Here is a 20,273-nt window from a genome sequence, read left to right as displayed (position 1 = left end):
ACAGTAATAAATTTTCAAACACTGAAGTCTTCCTCTTAACACATGCTTCAAAATTTTTTTTTTGTTTATCAAGCGTTTCAAGGAAGAGATTGGTCATAAGACTGATATTCTAAGGAAAAGGGCATTAAAATTCTTTCTAGGTTTCCCTTTTCAACAGGGATAATAGCCATTGTTTCTAGCAGATGGCAGTTTTTATATTATGAGTACTGGAACAAGCAGACAGCAATTAAGAGTTCCACCTTGAGCATAACAACCATTTCTGGCTATTCTTACCTTAGCTCTTTTGCCAACTGAATCTGTGGTTCAAACTGACTGAGTCAAAACTTTTCAGCATAGTAAATTTAAACCTTAGTAGCAGATTGTATCTATTTTTACATTTCTGCAAAATTTTTCGCCTTCCAGCTGAGCTTCTGCCAAAGCATTTTGCTGCTGCTTTATTAGTTTTGAAAGCAGAACTCTGCTCTGGGTCATTGCACATGACTTTTACTTCTTGAAATGGATTTGGAATTAGACAAAGTTTCTGCTTTTCTTACCTGGATAAGGTTGGGGTTTTTTAAAACCATCCTGGACAGGACTTTTGCGGCTGATTGTGAAAATGCAAATATTCTCAAAGAAATTTTTTGCTGGCCATGATGTATTCAGGAAGGAAAGGTTAACACTGCAATTATTTCCTAAACAAGCTAAAACACAATCCTAAGTAAATTCTAAGGAGAACTTACTCCAAATTTAGTTGTTAGTATGACAACACTATATTCTATGGGACAAAAATGTTCCATTTGTCTCCACACAACAAGAAGTAATTACAACTGAAATAATTCCATTTTCTTATGTAGAAATAGCATCTTATCCTATCTTCTGTAAGAGATTGTGGCTCATGTCATCCAGGCCAATAGTATGGTAGTCAGGAAAAATCCTCAATATTGACAAGAAGTCAGTCTAGTTTTCTACATCCTCTCTGGGATCTTCATCTGATGATTACCTTCTTCTTAATAGCTGCACTTCCAAGGGTCTCCAGGTTGAAGGGGAGGAATGAGCTCATTTAGATGCTGAGGTGTTTGGAAGGTGCGAACAGAAAATTGTGTATTAGAGATATTTTTAAATATGTTTGTCCTAGGTTGGTATCTAAGTATGTATTTTTGATATAAGTGCAAATCCTTCTGTACTATCACAAGAAAAAAAAATTTAAAACTCTGGGCTTGTTATATTACCAGAGATGAACTCCATTTTGTAAGAAATACTCAGCAGTTGGAATGATGTCCTAGATGTGAAAAGTATCATTTAGTATCATAACATGATGCAGTCCCTGATGCAACCTGATGGAAGAAACCATGGCAAGTTTACAGGGCTGTAATGATCATGGGAGTTCTTTCTCAGAATTTATGTCAGGGGTCAGCAGAAATCCTGTGTGTTTCAAATACTGTCTGCTTCCAGTTAATCCAACTTGTGTTAATGTTATTTCCAAAACCTGAAAGGGTATATCAAGCTGTGCTAAGCTTTGTCAAATAATTTGGCAGTGTGACTTAAAAAGCTGACAATTGCCAAAAGCAAATTGTTTAATTGAATCTTTCCTTTGATTTTAATAGACATTAATCATAATAGATGCAGTAATCTGATCATTAGTTAATTGGTTGCATTTATTTCAATGGGTACAAGTAGAAGGAGGAATTCTCTCAAGTCCTGTGTATGAAGTACTTTAGAGCAGCATTTTGGAGTGTATTATTTCCCTTGAGGAATAACTCTGTATGTGTATGGATGTAGTGTTTCCCCTCAGTCTAAACAACCCCATTGGTTTGCTGATTAAATTTGCATTAGGTAGATTAATGTTTCATTATGTGCTAAGATATGGCTGTTATTACTCACCCATCATTACCTTTCGCCTATCTATTTCTTGCTATAGCAGACCTTCCTCATTTACGAGGCAAAAAAAATGGAGGTATGTGATGTTCGTATTATGAGAAACTGTTTGAATCCAAGCCCACATGTTTTGAGGAATGAGTGAAAGTGCAGGTAAGATAGCAGATCAAAATTTCTCCTGCACTGAAGTAGTAGCCAAGACAAAGAGACCGAACAGCATAGCCAAAGTCATAGTGAGGCAGTACAGGAGGTACCCAAATCATGAAGCTCCCATGCTCCTGTCCTTATATTAAGCCATTCTCCTGCTTCTCTGATAGTCAGATTCTTTCATTAAAGGCGCAGCTGGAGATGTGGGACCCATGTGCAACTGGCTGGAGCTCTAGCTCTGCTTATGTAGTAGTGTTTGTAAATACATGGATTTACTGTGTTAAATAGAAAACTTAAAATGTTATCTGCCTTATTCATGGAATAGGTAGTCATGCTCTTTTATTGCTCTTGAAACTTTTTCTATGGTTATGAAGTTTTCCTGAAGCATAGATGAATTATTGTTACGTGTCTGGTCATATCCCACTGTTTTTGTCCACTGGAAGGACCTGAAGTAAGTAAAGTCAGTTTGCTGCTGTTACTTAGCATGTAGATGCATTAAAGAGAAGGACATGCCTGAGATAGAAAAAAATGGAAAAAGAGTGTTTTTTCAAGCCACGAATATAAAGGTTAACATGGAAGAGCATGTGCTCACTCAAAACAGTATTTATTAGATGTCTAGTATGAAATATTTGAATGGTAAACTGAATTGTGCTGGTATTTTATGCCTTGTACTGGCTAAAGCCTGAATTGCTGCTTTTGACCTTCGATCTTATGATTTGTAGACATCTAGGGATTTTCAGATCTGGTACCTGGATGCTAAATGGTTTCCTTCAGAAATGGTTTCCTCAAGATTTTGCATATTTTAAAATTTTAGCTGTACTTGGCAATTCCTCTATTATTAAGGCATAATTGTAGTTTTTCACTGTGGTTTATGCTTTTTGGATTTGTTGGAAGCGCAGGAAACATGGAGAATATAATGACATAAAATGACATGAAAATAAAAGTAAATAAATGAGGTTTAGTTTAAAATTTGCCTGAGGCACTGGGCAGCTAGCCAAAAGGAGTTAGGCAATGGGATTCTTAATGTGAGTATCAGGGATAGAAGCTGTGGAGGTTAAGACTGTTTTCTGTGTGGCCAGTGGTTATTTGCTTAGACTTTAATAGTGGCTTAGAGGTTTCATGATCCTTTGAACTAAAATGGGTAGGGACTCCCATCCAGTTCTCATCAAACTAGCTAAGAAAGCCTTAATTTCTTAACAGGTTGTTGTGAACTTACTAAGTCTCACTTCTAGAAATCTGTATTAAAACCACTTTTGCCAGTATTTTTGCTGGAGATTCTTTGAGCAACCTGAATCACTCATCTGTGACACAAATCTTTCTGAGATACTATGTAATATTATTGCAAATAAGCTGCCTGTTCATACCCTTTAGAAACTAAAGTTATAAATGAAAACACTGACAGAGTTGTAGCGTGATTTTTCTGCTGCCCTTTGGCTTGCAAACTTTATAATATACAACTTATTAAAGTTGCCAGTGTGGACCCAGCTCTCCAAACAGGGGTATGCTAATACAGTCACTGTGATTTTTTTTTTTTTTACTAGTATTTTATTTTTTTTGTTTTAGTTCTTATAATTTTTGCCGCTCTGAGTGTGATGCACAGCTCTCTTGATATTGTAAAAAACTCTGCAGGGTTTTTCTGTGCCAGAGTAACAGCAGCTGTACTTAGTATGAAAGAGAGAAATGGATGCTTAGACCATGTTGCTCTTTCTTCTGTGCCACACTGAGATTCTATTCACCTTGCAATGAATGATCCATCTTTGTTAGATCAGACAGGCCGGCAAGGCTTGTGTCAAAAGGGCCTTTTCAATTTGTTATCCTAGCAGCTGGTTCTCTTCCATTGCCTTTGCTTACTGTACATCTGGAAGAAGAATTCTTGCAGCTGGGAGCCATTTCATGTCTAAACCACATCCCCTGTCCATAGCAGAAATACCCTTTTGACAGCAGATGTCAAGCAAACCCTTAATGGGTTATTAATTAAAAAAAAAAAAGAGAGAGAGGGAGTGAGAGAAAAAAAAGTGATCAGTATAAAAATTGATAACAGATTCATTTTCCTCTCTTACTACTTAAAACTTTGCTGTAATCTAGAAATTTTGGTAGAATCCAGCATGTTCAGGAGTTATGGGGGCATTCTTATTTTATATAAGAATTTAAATAATATTAATGTACTATAAAGAGAGTAACTATTGCAATTAAAAAGCAACACAGGTAAGCTTACAATCAAAATATTAAAGATTAGTATGACTGAAGATAGAGTGAAACTCTTCAGTGGCCAGAATTTTACCTTTGTGTCTGCTCCAGTCTTTTTAGTCTTTGTTTGGGCAATTAAGTTAAAGTGAGTTTTTTCAAAGTTGCTGATGATGTTAACGTCCGTTGGAGCTAGTGCTAAAATGAAGTCATTTTTATTTATGTGCTGAACTTGAATGCTTGGCTCTTGTTTCAGAATTTTTTGACCTGAAGGACTGACAATAAGGTAAATCCTTAGGCTGTGAAATACTTGGAACACCACTACAATAGGCCTGGTTACCCTTTTTGTAGTACACTGAAAAACAGTTTTGTTACAAACACATTTACAATAATGAAGACTAGCCTTAAAAAAGCATTCATTTTTAAATGTCTCCTGAAAATATTTTTTCTATAAAGTATATCAATTTTAATCTTCCGCATTTATCACTTTTCTATAAAAACAGGCCATTTTCTTCTCAGTCACTTAGAAATGTCAGATCCCGATAGAATCTAAGGATAGAAAGAAAAAGTACTTAGGAAAAAGAATAAAATGCAGTCATTCATCTGTTGAGCAGGTTAATTTTTCAGTAATTTCTCCTGCTCGCCTAATTTCTTGCCTAGACAAATTGAAATTCTCAATGCAGTGTCCTTGAAAGCAATCTTATCCTGGTAGTGTCGGTGCGGGCTCCAGGCACTGTGTGTTTGGTCAACAAGCAACAGTGGGTGGTCAGGCTGTAGCACAGGACAAGGGCCCGCTGTGCACAGGAAAAAATGTTCAAAGGTGTTTAAGGCTGCTAAGGAAGTCTGCTGCCCTTCAGAGAGTCAGGAGGCTATAGATCAGCCTTCCCTTGCTATTGTGGCCTGTGAGAAAATTCACTGTAAAATACATAATAGATGAGAAAATACAGTAACTGTATTCACCTGGTTGCACATCTTGTAGGGTCTTTTTTCTTTGAATTTAATTTTGCTCATATACACAATGTATATGTTGTATGTACATGTACATGTTATATATGAGCAAGTCTGTATAATGACTGACATTTGACTTAACATGGCAAATCTCACTGAAAGATTACTTAGCCTAAGGTTGGTCACTTGTTAACAATTTTCTTTGTCACTGCAAGAAGTACTGGCACTATATTATCCCGTGATCACCAGCAGCTTTTGTAAAAATCTTTTGAAAGGCATGTAATTGATGCACTGCGCTGGCAGAATTGCGGAGTGGCTGAGGCTGGACTATCGAGGGAGGTGAGAGATGTGTGACTCCCTTGAGAAACCTCTGCCTGCCCAACCTCAGAGGGGGGAAAAAGCCTAGGCAGTTGTGGAGCAATGGATATTGCAGAACAATTTACACTCAGCGTGGTAATAATTTAGAAATATGAAAGTAAAGCAGCTTTTAAAAGCTTAAATCATTGACTGGTTTGTGTATCATGAAAAAATCTATTTTAGGCAAATTTCATGTCAGTTGTCTTTTTAATGGAGGTTGTAAGGCACTGCATGCCAAGAGCTTGCAGGTAATAATCCAAAAACTGGGTCAAGGTTTCTACATGAGCTATAGGTGCTGTAAGAACAGAGAACCACCCTATAATATGACAAGAGAACCACCCTGTAATATGACAAACCAATATGGCAATTGGGGGTCAGCACAGGTGGCTTTTGATTTACAGAAAGTAGAAGCACAAATTAGAGAAATAACATCAAAAAGAACTGTGCTTTTACTGTGTTCTTTAGATTCTTATTTTGGTGAGATCTTACTGCACTAGAACAGAAGAGGTGTGAACAAAACCACTGAAATATTTTTATTTCACACAACATTTGAATGTGCACCTTCAAAATATCTGTGCACAAAAGGTTGAAACCCAGTAAAATCCTTTGTTTAAAAAAAAAAAGAAAATTAAAGCAGTATTGAGATCCTTAAAACTATGTATTTGATCTTTTAAGGACTGTACAGTTGTCAATGTAATAAGGTATTAACTATACTTTTGTTTTGTGATTACTGTTGGGTAGAAGAAGAGAATGTAGTACATTTATTTTTCCTGTGTTTCCTTGACTAAATATACACTTGGCACTGGAGTCACTGGTAGATATGCTCCATGTAGATGCTTTATTTTTGAAAAAATTACTTTTGTAGCTTCAAAGATGCAGTGTATTTTTTAAAAGTAAAGATCTACCAGGAATATTGTATTCATGCTATTTATACTTCTTAAAACCTGTCAGCACAATAAAAATTAATTTCTTGAAACTTTAGATTGTTGGTGTTCTACATTCAGGATCTAGGAACGTAAAAGTAGTACACAAATCAAATACTGAGTGGGCAGTAAATTATTATTTGGTTAGTTTATTTAGGTTTATAAATATTATTGTCTGCAGTCCATACTACTATTAATTCATTGTATTACATTATGCTGCTAAATTTAAGCTGCTGGCTCTAGAGAGGGAACGAGTTGGGATAGAAGAAAAATTGTTTGTAAGTTAACTCTCACTTTTTTTACAAGATTTATGCATTAGTGTGCAGTCTTCAAGCGCTATCTTCTGGTAGGGTGAAAGCAAGATCAGCTTTGCTAATGTAGTCCAGATGTTTATTAGTCCTGAGGGTATATGTGCTGTTGTAGTTCCCTGCTGCTGTGTTATACTTGCTTGTAATGCTAGACAACCAATTAAGAAATTAGTTCATGTTAAACTTTCTTTTCCTGGTATGCCAGCAAACTGATGATGTGGCTTTTCTGGTGGAACAAGAGAATATTCTTTACATGTTTTCTGTTACTGGTGAATATATAAACCATTTGGGCTGCGTGGGGTTAGTGCAGCAGCAGCAATACAGCTACCTCTAGCAAGTGGTTTTAATTTAACTAATTCACATTAAGGTGTTTCGGTAAGTATGTCTGTTTTTCTTAATTCTGAGGTTTAATTGGCACTGTCATTTTTAGAGACCATCTGTTTACAAGACATTCCTCATATTAACAAGGTGTCTGGAAGCTGAGAACTTAAATTCTATGCAGAGAGATCAGAGGGATTTTTGTTGTCATTTTTGTGAAAATAACATTGCTACACTCTTGCTGCTTTGGTTTTTTTTAATAAAATGTGCTTTAAATAGAAATGCCTGTGACAATTTTGACTTGGCCTTCTTGGCATACTTTTTTTTTTCCAAATAAAATGCAAATATGTTGAATCTCAGCCAAATGCTCTTGAAAGCCTAGGAACTGTGTGAGACACTTAAAATTTCTCAGGGTCTTCTACAACTTTCTTTTTATTCTATGCAGAATTGCTGTAAGATACTGAATATAAGGTTTTTTTAATTCGAAGAAAAATCAATTTGTTTTGGTTTTACTTCATTCTGTAAGGTTGCTGAATTGTTTTCCTGGATATTAATTACTGCAAAGCTTTAGTTGTTTGCTTTCTCATTTTTGTGCATTTTTTAGTTTTTTCAAAAGGAAAAGTCTTTCCACAAATTCTTGTTCAAACCCACTGTAGATCTTGTCTGTTGTGACAATGGATAATATGCTTAAATCACTGCAGTGGATTCTGTTGTTGAAAACTCATCAGTTTTAAAGTGTCATAAAGATAAGTTGTGTTTAGTAAGTGGTGTAGGAGTTAGTTAACAGAATTGTAATACATTGTACAGATAGGAAGGTTTAGATCACCAAGTCAGTTAATACAGTGTGTCAATCACAATTGTGAATGATGTAGCAAATTCAGTCTATTTACTTATGTGTCTTATACTATGAACAGTAATAAGATGTATAGAAGAACTGACAGTTATTTTGATGATGATAATGCTGCAGTGAAAGGCCACAGGAAATTTCTTTAAAAGCCTTTAAAGAATTATGGGAGGAAGAACTTATTTCAAAATGAACTGAAACCCAATACTGTCACCTATTGGAAGTTTGTGATAAGTTTCACAGTGCTTAATATTACTCTAAAAGCCCCAGCAGTTGGAGTAAAAAGATTAGGTATATCTTTCTGCCATGCTGGTCTGACACCAGAATAAATGTGCTTTGGATCCTTTTTGCTTTATGCTACTCCTGAATCTGAGTATTTCAGTGTTACACCTGTTGGTCCTCCTGTGCAACCTTCCTGTTACTTTAAGTGAATGTAGATATCTGTGAAAAAGATCAACAATATAAACTGGAATACTGATGTTCTCACTGTAAAATTCAGCATGAATTACCAGGGGAGGTTTCATCTCAATATAAGATTTTTTTTTCCATTGAGAACAATCAATCACTGAAGTAATCTCCCCAGCTACACTGTAAAGTTCCCATCACTGGAGGTTTTCAAGATTGAACTGGACAGGGTGCTAGATACTCTCACTATGGCTCCCTTTTCCCATGAAAGGTTGGACCAGATGGCCTTCTGAGAGCTTTTCCAGCCTGGGCTGTTCTATAATTCTATTAATTGTGATTCATTTAAGTTTAATTGTTACAGCTCAGTTGGGCAATGCTAAAATAATTTTTGATTACTACTTTCAGAAATGTATCTCTAAGGTGAAATGCATAAAGTAGCAATTTAGACTTTAAAAAGGATATTGGTAGTGTCACGGTACATTTTAAAATTATCACAGTCCTCTTATTCTTATATGGTTGTTTTTCAAAATTCATATTAGACTCCAAGTATCCACGTCCATCAGATTAGATCCCTGCCTAGACTTGTGAATAGTGACCTACACATGGACAGGCACCAAAGAAAAAATAATTGTTTGGTACACTGGAAAATATTTTGTGGCTTTGTAGTTACATGGAAGTAAGGACATTTACAAACGAACAGTGCCATTAGTTCATCTGACTCCTGATGGATGGATTCTTTCTGCCTGAACTCTGTAGAAGTCAAACAGCTAAGTAGTAGTTGAATGCTCTGCCCTTAACTGCTCCAGCTAGACAGACACAAAAGAAACTTTTGCTGTTAAAAAGTGTATTTAGGACATACACCAGAAAAAAAGCACAGGCAGTGTCACTGATGGCATAAATACATATTTATCCACGGCTTTCAAGCAAATAATTGTAGGGCATTAATTATAAACACAGAAACATACAGACCAAAGAACAGTATTTTTCATGTGATACTTCCATTTTTGGCTTTGCTACAGGAGTCAATAGTAGTGGTATTGAATAGCACTGATACAGATGAACAAATGGTCTAAATAAAGCAAGATTAAGAATGTTTTTGTAAGATTACATTTGTATCACTGACTTAAATTAAAATTCCACATGCAGCATGCAATTTCGTGTCAACTGACATGCAAAATTATTCTAACTTTTGGGTTTTTTCCCCTCTTCAGGCAATGCATTACTCCACAGCCCCATGCTAGACCTGGACAGTGATGTGCGTCCGTCGCCGATTGGCCATCTCAGTCAAACTGCTTCACTGAAACGGGGCAGCAGCTTTCAGTCTGGCCGTGATGATGGTAGGCATCTGTTTTATTTGAAAAAACAAAGCTGCAGGCCCCAGTGACCAGTGTATGGTGTAGTCAAAAAACCCAAACAAAAGTCTTTGTGTGTTTGTTTTGGATTGCTATGAAATATAATTCTTTTTTCTCATGCATTACTGTTGCTTACTAAAGAAGTCTTCTATGTTTTCTGCAAGCAAAGAGCATTTCATAAAATTCAAATTCAAGTTCAAAATTTGCCATCCACTAACAATATGAATGTCACACTTAATGTAGCAAGTAATGTCCAAAATCCTTATCCAATCCAATGTCCAAAAGCTTATTATTAACTTGTTTGAATTCTTTTGCATGAGCAGAGACTTAATTGCCTATATGGCAGGCAGTTCTACTTCAGTTATTTTGCTTTTAGGGTCTGTTATCTTTTACAAACTGCAAAAGGTAATTTTTCTGCAAGTTTTGTATATTCTGTAGACACCAATTTAAACCAAGATTCTAAGGAAAACTGGAGAATTGGAGCACTGTAATAATCCGTCCCAATTTACTAGAGTTAGAATGAGTTGCCTCTGAGTTGAGTTCCTTGGTGCTTAGGTGCACATGATACTGATAGCTCTGCCATCCTTGCTCTCCTCTGAGTGGAGTGACAAAGCAAACCTACCACTTAAGATACCTGAGCGAGAGCTGCCATTCCAAATGTGCCGTGGTGTGTTCTGTTTTCTTGTTGCTTGTGGGTCTTTCTGATTTTTGGTAAATTTAAGGAATGACATCTCTGGGCTTTTTTGGTGATTTGGTGTGTTTGGGGTTTTTTTTTTCCCCGATATGTTTGACAGTGATTGTCCAAGAGATTGTTCAAAGAAATTGCTATGAATTCAAAACTGCAGCATTCAAATAACATTCAGCTCTCGCTTGAGTATAAGTTCTTGAGAGTATGTAAACAATAGACAATAGCTCTCATTTCATTTTAAGAATGGCATAGCAGAGGTTATAATAGAATCAATGGAATAAAATATAGATTAGAGCTTTCTCTAGCGAGAAAGAAACAATATCCTGAATTTATGGCCATAACCTTTTGATATGATGTAAAGTAGCTTATTCTAAGAAATATCTGCTGTCTGCAGGCTTGAGCCTATGCCTGAAGTATGCAGGGGAAAAGTATTTAGTAGATGAAGTAAGTCTTGCCAGTATGTTTCCAGTTATGAACAGACATCACAGGCTATAACCTTGGACTGGTGCTGGAGCTTTTGGCAAAGATTAAATGGTTTCTCAAAGGAGCTGAATTTTTTTTATTAGAAGCTGGGTCTACATTAGGAGCTTTTCCAATTGAACCTTGAAGTTTTCATTACTCCTAAACAGATATATCACTTTCAGCACAGTTGCACTTGAGTTATGTGAGAGCCTCTTTCCAAATTCTGGGCTTCCATTATGATTTTATTTTCAAATATATTCCAAACTGCCTAAACTTTTTGACCATGAGAAAAAAATGGGTAGTGCAGATGTTCAATTCTCCAGTTAAGAAATGGACCAATACTTGATCCACGCCTTGACAAATGGATGCTGCTGAAGGCATGCTGTACTTCAAGGGGAATTAATACTGTCTACCAACACAATAAAATAGTGAGGCTCTGGTGAAGTTATGTAGTGTGCTATTAGGCAGCTGTTTTGGCCTAAATGGCGAATTTCTGTTGTGCGTAGGCAACATTCTCTAGCAAAGTAGATGCAAAAAGTGCTATTTCATGCAACATTTTTCTGCATTGCCACAGCATTATATAGGATGTTATCATATTTTTAAATTTAGCATTTGTAAAAGACCTGAGTTTATACAAAATAAAACACCACACCAACAAACGTCATTCTGAAGTGTTTTTATCTTGGTTTGGGTGACCTTTGGCTATTTGTTTTGGTTTTTAAAAAAAAATTATTTCTTTGTCCAAGTGTTCCAAAGTGGACTCTAGTTCTTGAAGTGAAATACAAATCTCTCCTTGCTATTGTGCTGATACCCTGTTTTGTTAAACCATTGTAATGATGGTTTAATGGAGAACATAGGTTGTTATAGAAGAGTATTTCACAAGGTTTCTTTATTTTCTGTATTGGTGGGTATTTTTCTTCTGCCTCTGTTCAGCTTTCTCTTTACCACCTTTCACCCCCTGCATAGGAAACTGAGAAGAGTTATCTGTTGCTGAGATTTCATTTGAAACTTTTCTAATATCTTGATTGCTTTCATGTCACCTTACTTTTTAGGGTAGTTTGAAGAAAGAATACTGTCTGAATGGATTTTTAGGTGGATTGCCTTAGATACCCCTGCATGGGGAACTATTCTGTAGGTATTGTCATAGTGCTGACACCTTGTAAGCATATGAGAGGGGAAGAAAGAGCTTGTATGTGTACGAATTATGTACACATATATGGACTGGGCTTTAATTTTTTTTATTCCTACCTGAAAGGTTTAATATATACTGTATAGTCACTTGTGTAATACAAAGCAGCAACAAGATAGTGGTACATTCCTATTGTTATTTTTAAAAAAATTAATTTTGCTTTTTCGATCCTCTGTCTCTCTTTTAGCTTGGCGATACAAAGCTCCTCAGCAAGTTGTATTTGTTGAAAAGTTGACAAAACTTGTTGTAAGTCAGCTGCCCAACTTCTGGAAGCTCTGGGTTTCTTATGTGAATGGAAGTTTATTCAGTGAGGTATGGATTCTTCTATATAAATGACTTATAAGTAACAAAGGTCTGTAATAATTATATTTAAAGTATTATATTTCACTGGTAGAAGTGACAACATTTTAGTAAGAGATTTTTAGTTTTTAAAAGAATGTAAGCGTACAGTGGAATTACTTCAGCTTCTGATAGTGGGGGTTGTGTCTGTGCGTGTTCCACTTGCTGGACTCAATAATACCGGCGTACTTTCACCTCTTACTCATAGCTGGCCCTTCATTGGTGATCTGAAAAAATAGCACATTGCATGAAGGGTAGAGATATGTAAAAGATAGTCATACAGAAAAAAAAATGTTTTCTTTCTTTGGAAAAGAATACTCATTTCTTGAGTTGTAAGTATTTGGAAGTGAGGTTAAGTTCAAGATCAGGGTTGCAAAATAACCAAGGCACAGAACAGAATTCCTGGACACATTATAGGGAGTCTACTCTGGGAGGTTCGTCAGCGGCAATTACCTGTGCTTCTATTCCTTCTTGCTCAGATGATCTGAGTTTTCCAAATCATGCAAATATAATCTTGATAATCCAAGAAGAAGGGGAAAACCAAAAGTAATGATTCATGACACATGCTGTTTTTATATCCACACTCAACAGATTATGAAAGGATACCTCTCAAAATTAATTTTGATAAATTAATTAATTTGTAACATACAATGTTCTGCTGTGTTTAAATTTTGAAGTCATCATGTCTATCTACTGTTCTTTGCAGCTTTAGTAGAAAAAACAAAAGCCTTTGAAAAAGAACATTTGGAAGTTTATGTTCCCATTTTCCATTTCTTGAACTAAAGAATTAATTTATCTGTTTATTGCTACACTTTATAAATCAATACACTGTTTTCATATGATGACACTGATAGGTACTTTAGCCCTTTAGATGTTGAACATAATGTAGAGAGCATTATAGCTTCAGTGAAGTAGATGCCATATGTGATCCTCATTTTATGTGATAAAAATCAAAAGAAAGATATAGCATTTACTCATAATGTTCAGTGAAGGATGTAAAATCAAGAATAAACTTAGTACTGTTGACTTTCACAAAAATAATTTATTTCATAAGGGAAATTGCAACCTTTCTGACACCAGTACTGTTGAAAATTAAACTTTACAAATTCACCTGTAAAGTTACTGTGATAGTTTTTTTTCTGTGTACAATGGAAAAGAAGGCTTTTTCTAGAGAAATAGAGACTTGAACTGTAAACAAGGTTGAGAAATTCTGCTCATGAAAATGACTGTAAATGGAAAATGTAGTGATCTTCTCTCCTGCCTGAACAAAACATTGTTTCAATGTATTAAAAACACAAAAGAGGTAGTTTTGTTGTTAGTCTGTAAGGTACGTATGCTGTTGGGTTTTTTGGGCCAAATTCTGAACTTCTGAGAAACTGATTCCCATACATTTGATTTCTTTTGCTCCTTTGGTCCTTATAGAAGTTCTCCACAAGTTCTTGGGGAGAGAGGAGGGAGGGTATCCTCTATTCCTCCTGTGTGTCTGCATGCCACAGTCAATTGAGGATGAGTGAGAGGAGAGGGTGACATAAGCTAGAAGACTTCTAGAACACCTAAGAATATCTGTCATCACAGTGCATTCAAGACTGAAAGGTTGTGTTTTTCTGTCAGAAACAGCAGAGATTTTAATTGTCCACAAAGAAAGTTCTTTGACCATGTTGCTTGCTATTTAGCATCATTTAGGAAGCAAGGTGATTGCTACATTTTTTAAGAAACATCCTATGAAAAATGGTATAGAAGGTTATTTCAGTTAGCTTATTCAAGTCAAAACACTTTAAAAATGTAGAAAAATCTTCACATATGCATTTCCAGACTTTATCTTTTTTCGTTTGTAAGTTTTTGGTGGGGAGGAGGTTGTTTTTAGTTCTGAAAGGTTAGTTATATGCCTTAAAATATTGTCAGTTAAAGATGTATGTGGTATTTCAACAGTCTGAATAGTTGAGTTCTTTGAATCACTCTAGGTGAAGTCACAAATGTGAGTAGTAACCGTTGATCTTACCACAAGATAGTTTTGGTCTGTCTGTGCAGGAAAGGTTTAAGATTGGTCTTCAGCAAAACCACTAAAGAAAAAAAAAGATATCAAAGATCTGTGAATTGCTCTGTTTAATCCAGCTGTAAACTAGTGTGAATTTAAAGTTGCTATCTGAAGTTTCAAGGAATACAGCTTATTTTCTTTTGAATGCTTTAGAAGAGAGAAGTGGGAATTAGATGCAACAATAATTTGAAGGTTGTTCTCCTAGTCTGAAATGGTATAATTCAGAGCTTTAAAGTACTAGAGTTTCACAGCTATGTATTTTCCAAAACTGTTAAGCAGTTTGATTTTTCTCTAATTTTGCTCACTTCAAATTATTTATTTTAGCTTTAAAATCTTAAATGCTTTAACTAAAGAGGGATTTTGAAAAACACAGCATTTCAAATTAATTATTTGAAAGCAAACTGATTCTCTTCGATAACACTGCTGCCGTGTTATTGCGCTCCTTGTCCAGTAGATGTTGCTGTACAAACATAAAATAGGAGATGTTCTTACTATAAAATTTAACATCTGCACTTCACCTAGGATTTGAAATAACTTTTTCAATGTAATTTACTCTACTGAGATCTCAGTAGTCCCCACAGAAGGGTAAAACTACAAACAGGAAGACTATTAGTCAAACCATGTTTTTCTTCAACTGTAACTGTCTCATGCAAAGTGTACTCAAATTCCTCTGTTCTCAAAGAAGTGACAATGAAGATGCTGCTGATTTTGCAGACTTTCTTTTGCAATTAGTTGAATTATTTAAAAAGCATTGTAACAAAATACTGCTCCTAAAACCGAACAAAAAGTCTGCAACCCTCCCCCTAACATCTTGCAATTCCAAACTGCCTTCATTCCAAAAATTGCCTCCCACTTCACGTGGATGTCTTCCTCTGGTCAGCTTTCATGCTGAAAAAAATAGTTTCTTCATGTAAAATTGATGCACACTTGGACTATGTATGTTTTAGATCTCACTGACACTGCAGTGAGAATACATTGACCTCAAGAAGTTTGTGTCCTGCTTGTCTCTGACTTTGTCTTAAGCACACGTTGTTCCTTGGAATTAAACATTTCAAGGTACTGACCTACAGTACCTTGAGTTTATTGAGATATATATAGTCTTTGCTTAGTGAAATGCCATGAGTTAGTTTTTATAATTACATCATAAACTCATCGGTTTTCACTTCTTCACTTTGAAACCCCCTTTTTCAGAATTATTTTGACAGTGGTTATAAGATACTTACACTTTTCAATTTTCTCATTTTCACAAGACTGCTGAAAAATCTGGCCAAATGGAAAGATCAAAGAAAAATGCTAGGCAAAGACAAAATGATTTCAAGGTAAGTAGTTGGGGGAGATGTGGTGGGGAGAACCTTATTTTCTTTCATTTGTCTTTCATAGCAAGATACTTAAGTGTCACCTTGAAAAATAAGATTTCTTAAATCATTTGTGTACCCTCATACCTCCTTCTCCTCTCTTCTCTACCATGTGGAGCCACCTGTAAATCTAACATTGTTACCCTCTTGCATATTGCAAGTACATGGCTGCTTAAGCATGTTGGTTGAGCTTTTTCCTTGAATTTTCTTTCCCTTCTTCTGATGCAGAAAATGATTCAGGAAGTGATGCACTCTCTGGTGAAACTTATCTGTGGAGCCTTGCTTCCATTCAGCCTCAGAGAAGGAGAATTAAGACAATATGGTGGCTGGGAGATGAAATCTGAACTTTCTGGCCAGTGGCTAACACATGTTATCCAGACTGTAAGGTAAATCAATCTCTGGACCCATAAAATCATTCTGTTCCTGGAATATGTGTGCTTTAAGACAAAATGTTTTGTTCATTGCATTAAATACCCTGAATTTTGATAATGCTAACATTTTCAAAAATAGGATTGCAAAAAAATTGCTTATGTCAGATTTAGGATTCTGTGTGCAAGTGTAATTAATGATTTCTCAATATATAGTCTTATTACATAATAACATTTTTCCCATAGCATCTTACAAAAAAGTTTGAATAAAATGCTTGCTTGGCACAGCATAGATGCTCAGTGAACAAAACAGGATTTGATTCTTTAGGATAGAAAGCAATTATTTGCTTCATTTGCTACATGTCTTCCCATCATTACCAAAAATAGGTGAAAACATCATGTTTCTCACTGTAGTATCATTCTTAGATCATAGTTTACCATTAGAGTTGTTTAATGGAATGTGATACTCCTACTTATAATATTATTCTGTTTATATTTGTGTATAAAATTAATAATGTTATTATTCATAAAATCATTAATTGCAAAATTACTCACTAATATAAATAATTTGCTTGCATTTGTCTATGGGGGCTACAATAATTGTCATTAACTTTTGGAAAAAATAATACCTGAAATAGCACCTGGATATGATACTGTACTTTTTATTTAGAGTTTTCAAAGCAGGTAACAGGCAAAGCACAGATGAAGAAAAGAAAGGGATATAATCATGTATAGCTACTCTTATTGCAGATGAGGCTAGCAGTGATACACACCTGTTGCCAAATCTGTTTGACACTTTCGTTCTGTTGTCACTTACATTATCTGTACTGTAACCATTTAGAAAAATTTTTCCATATGAAGGTTGTTATGCTGGCTGAATTTTATGGAATTCTTTCAATTTAAGGAGCAGACTTGATATTTGATAAAAAGATTAAAAAGGGGTACTGGTGTTGCCCTTTTAGGAGAAGTAATCCATGAGTTTCATTCTAATTATAAAATTCTAGACTTTAGCACTTGCACATCTGTAGTACTGGCTTGGAAATGTAAGCAACAGATTCTCTAAAAGTTAATTGTGCTCCTGCCATCTGAGATAAGATCCAGGCTGAGGTTACAGGCTGTATGAAGACTCTTTTTCAGAGAATCTCCTTTTGCTTTCCGGGCAGTACCCTTGTAATGAACAACGGAACTGAGTGCTGGGGAAATCCTTGCTCCCTCCCACTCCTTTCCCCACCTTGTGTTCTTAGCGATGGCACTTGAATAAAGTGGGCTAGATTTTACTCCAAGGTCATCAACAGTAGAGAAGAAAAGGGGCATCTGGAGAAGAGGAACAGAACATATCAGCATAGGGTACTGACCAGTGATGACCAGGTCAGAAGTTTATGCAGGTGCTTCAAGTGTGTTAATTTTCAAGCCCCCACACTTTGACAATCTGACAAATTCTTGTGACTCACACCAACAGTGAGGTGGGCTTTTCCCAAGAAGAGTCTACACACTGCCTAAGACCTTTATTTGTTGCAAAGTTATGTAATAGCTTAAGCCTTATTTTCATAGTTCGTAACTAGAAGTCATTATGAAACACATGATAGAATTTTACTGTTTTCTGTTCTCACAAATGATTTACTGTTTTCTGCTTGTATTTAAGAGTAATAAAACTCACAATATTAGATAAGGAGGAGTTTTCATTACATCTGTGTGATCTTAATTTTTCTACTCATTTGTGTGTATCACACAGCTGATACCAAACATATATATTTGTACGTATCACACAGGTGGTAGCACAGTCTTTCTCTTGTACCCTACTCTGTCATTGCCCAGTATGAATAGGTTCCAGAGAATAAATTAGAGCTGTGCAATCAAGTGAGCCATTGCTGGCAGGACTTTTGTCTTACTATAAAGGTATGAAAAGTATGTATTTGTTAGGGTGTATTATGTGAGAAAAAGTATGATCTTAGGGATATGACAGCTGTGTGCTCCCAGAAATGGAATCAACTCTAAGTACAGGTCTTCTGTGCAGTCTAAAGTAACTTAAATTTCTCACAGAGGAGTATTTACATTCTGTTTCCAGGCTGGCTGAGATAGTACAGATTTTTCTAATCTACTAATTCAGTAGTTGTGCTGGGTGGAGAGCAGTCTGGTTAGTGGTGGAGGTTTGGTGGTTCATGCCTAATACCAGGGGGATGGAACTGGACCCTACAGGTGGATGATTGGAAATGTTCCACTTGTTTGCCTGTGCCTTCCTATTCCTCCACTTTAGGACTCTCTATTACTTGTGCTTTCCTCAATATTAGCAGTAGGGCAGATAGCAATGATTGTCTTTGGATTGTCCTTGCTTACATATCCAGGAGTTGGATAAAAGCAGTGAACCTCCCTCTGTGCCCCTGACTAAGTATGAGCACAACTGCAGCCTTTTAGTTGAAAGCTGAAATGCTAGTTCTTGCAAGCAGCTGCTGTATTACTATTTCTAAAAGAAAAAAAAACCCAGAAATTCATGTCTCCATCCTCACCTATAGTGCCAGTGATTTGTGCCTCGTCAGAATTGGAGGCAAAACAGTGGATGAATTGTCTGCACATGGTGCAGTAGCTGTATTTTGGCTCCTTAAATGTGCATTTTATTAGCAGTCTGATGCACACCCACATCACTATTTATGACAGTTTAATCACTGTTACTGTTGTCATGCAGGTAAAAAATATCTCAGAAAACCTGTTGTGGATCTTGTATTTGATCTAGACATTCACTTAAAAACAATAAAAACACTGCTTCTGCTCCAAAAGGATTATTCTTGGATCATAGGACAAGAGATGGAGGCAGAAAGACAAGTGGGGAAGTGCAAGAAGACAGTAGAAAAAGTTGGCATGTTGCTGTGATGACATTATTACAATGTTAAAGAAAGATAAAGTCTGCATTTGCAATCTTCTGAACTAGGTACATAATTAATCTCAGAATGGGATAATTGGTTTTCAAAGATACACTGAGGATGGAGCTATTGTATTTATGCATGTAGGAAATGTCTGAAAAAATCAGTGAAGTTAAATCAGCTTTAAAAACCTTCAGATTTACACTTCCATCTAACTTTATTTGCTTTCCAGGCTTAGTTCTGAATCTCTTACTGCACTTGAGATACCCAATGACATGCTTCAGATTATCCAGGATCTGATTTTGGACCTTCGTGTACGATGCATTATTGTGACCTTACAACACACAGCTGAAGGTAATAGAAGGCTGCAGGTCTCTTTGCTTACTGTCATTCATTTTTGCCCCTTATTAGGCCAGACCATGTTCTAAAAGATAACCATGTTTATTACAGATGTTATAGTGACAGTGGACTCATCTGAGTTCTGTAATATCTTACAAGAGTTACTCAAATACTTCATTTTTCTTCCAGAAATACATCATGAGTATCTTCTTCCCTCAGTCTAATAAATACAGTAGGTTAGACTTTGGGTTGAGGCTGTTTTACAATACAAGTGATTTATCTCATGATGCAGCTTTTCCATTTTGGAAATATAATTTATTTTCTTTCTTGAGTTTTCCTATACCATGAAGAATTAAATAACTGATGTCCCACTCTCAAGGACAAAAAACAAACAAACAAACCAAAAACAAAAACAGATAAGAAAACAAACAAAAAACCCAAAAACCCACCAATCCACAGCCCCTGTATCCCACTGTTGGGATACCCTAAAATCCCAACAGTATTTTAGTTGTGTGATTTCCAAGGCTTTTTACTAACATTCTAATCCCCAAGATTTCCTGCTGTGTGCACAACTTCTGCCATAAATGTCTGGACTGTGAAGGCCAGTAGCACATTCTCTAAATCTAATGTGACTCTATTCCATCAGAGGCTATTCTTCTTGCTGTCTTGTATTCAATTCTGAAACTTAAATTTGAATGAAGTTGATCTTCCAGAAATAAATATCTCTCCTAAAATCAAGACAGATTGATCTGCTAATTCTCTTAGCCGGGTTGTGGGGTTTTTTTCCAAAAGACTACTTGCCTTCAATGTTAAAAAAAACTAGGGCTTTTTAATATTACAATTTAATCACTTTTAATCTTTAACATATGATTTTATCTAGGCTGACATGAAGCTAAGAGTTTTACTCTAGGCTTTAGCATGTCAAGCATATTAAGCTAGTTTTTAAACTTTTGGTGACAACAATTGATTAGGTTTCTATGGTTTGTTACTATATTGATATGAA

At 35.8% G+C, this 20,273-nt stretch overlaps 1 protein-coding gene across 2 annotated transcripts in view; it reads left to right on the top strand.

The window, feature by feature from the left end:
• EXOC2 (exocyst complex component 2) overlaps positions 1-20,273 on the top strand; it is a 128,401-nt gene that overhangs the window by 58,007 nt on the left and 50,121 nt on the right. For both annotated transcript variants that reach the window (XM_085052019.1, XM_085052020.1), the window contains exons 12-16: positions 9,500-9,625; positions 12,167-12,291; positions 15,604-15,672; positions 15,937-16,094; positions 19,164-19,285. In XM_085052019.1, the coding sequence (XP_084908145.1) occupies positions 9,500-9,625; positions 12,167-12,291; positions 15,604-15,672; positions 15,937-16,094; positions 19,164-19,285 (600 nt within the window). The remainder of the gene's footprint in view (positions 1-9,499; positions 9,626-12,166; positions 12,292-15,603; positions 15,673-15,936; positions 16,095-19,163; positions 19,286-20,273) is intronic.

Source organism: Lichenostomus cassidix, chromosome 2, assembly GCF_008360975.1.
Source record: "Lichenostomus cassidix isolate B80296 chromosome 2, HeHo_3.0, whole genome shotgun sequence".
In the NCBI taxonomy this organism is placed as follows: Eukaryota; Metazoa; Chordata; class Aves; order Passeriformes; family Meliphagidae; genus Lichenostomus; species Lichenostomus cassidix.
Note: the sequence above shows the minus strand (reverse complement) of the source record. Positions and strands in the feature narration are given on the sequence as shown.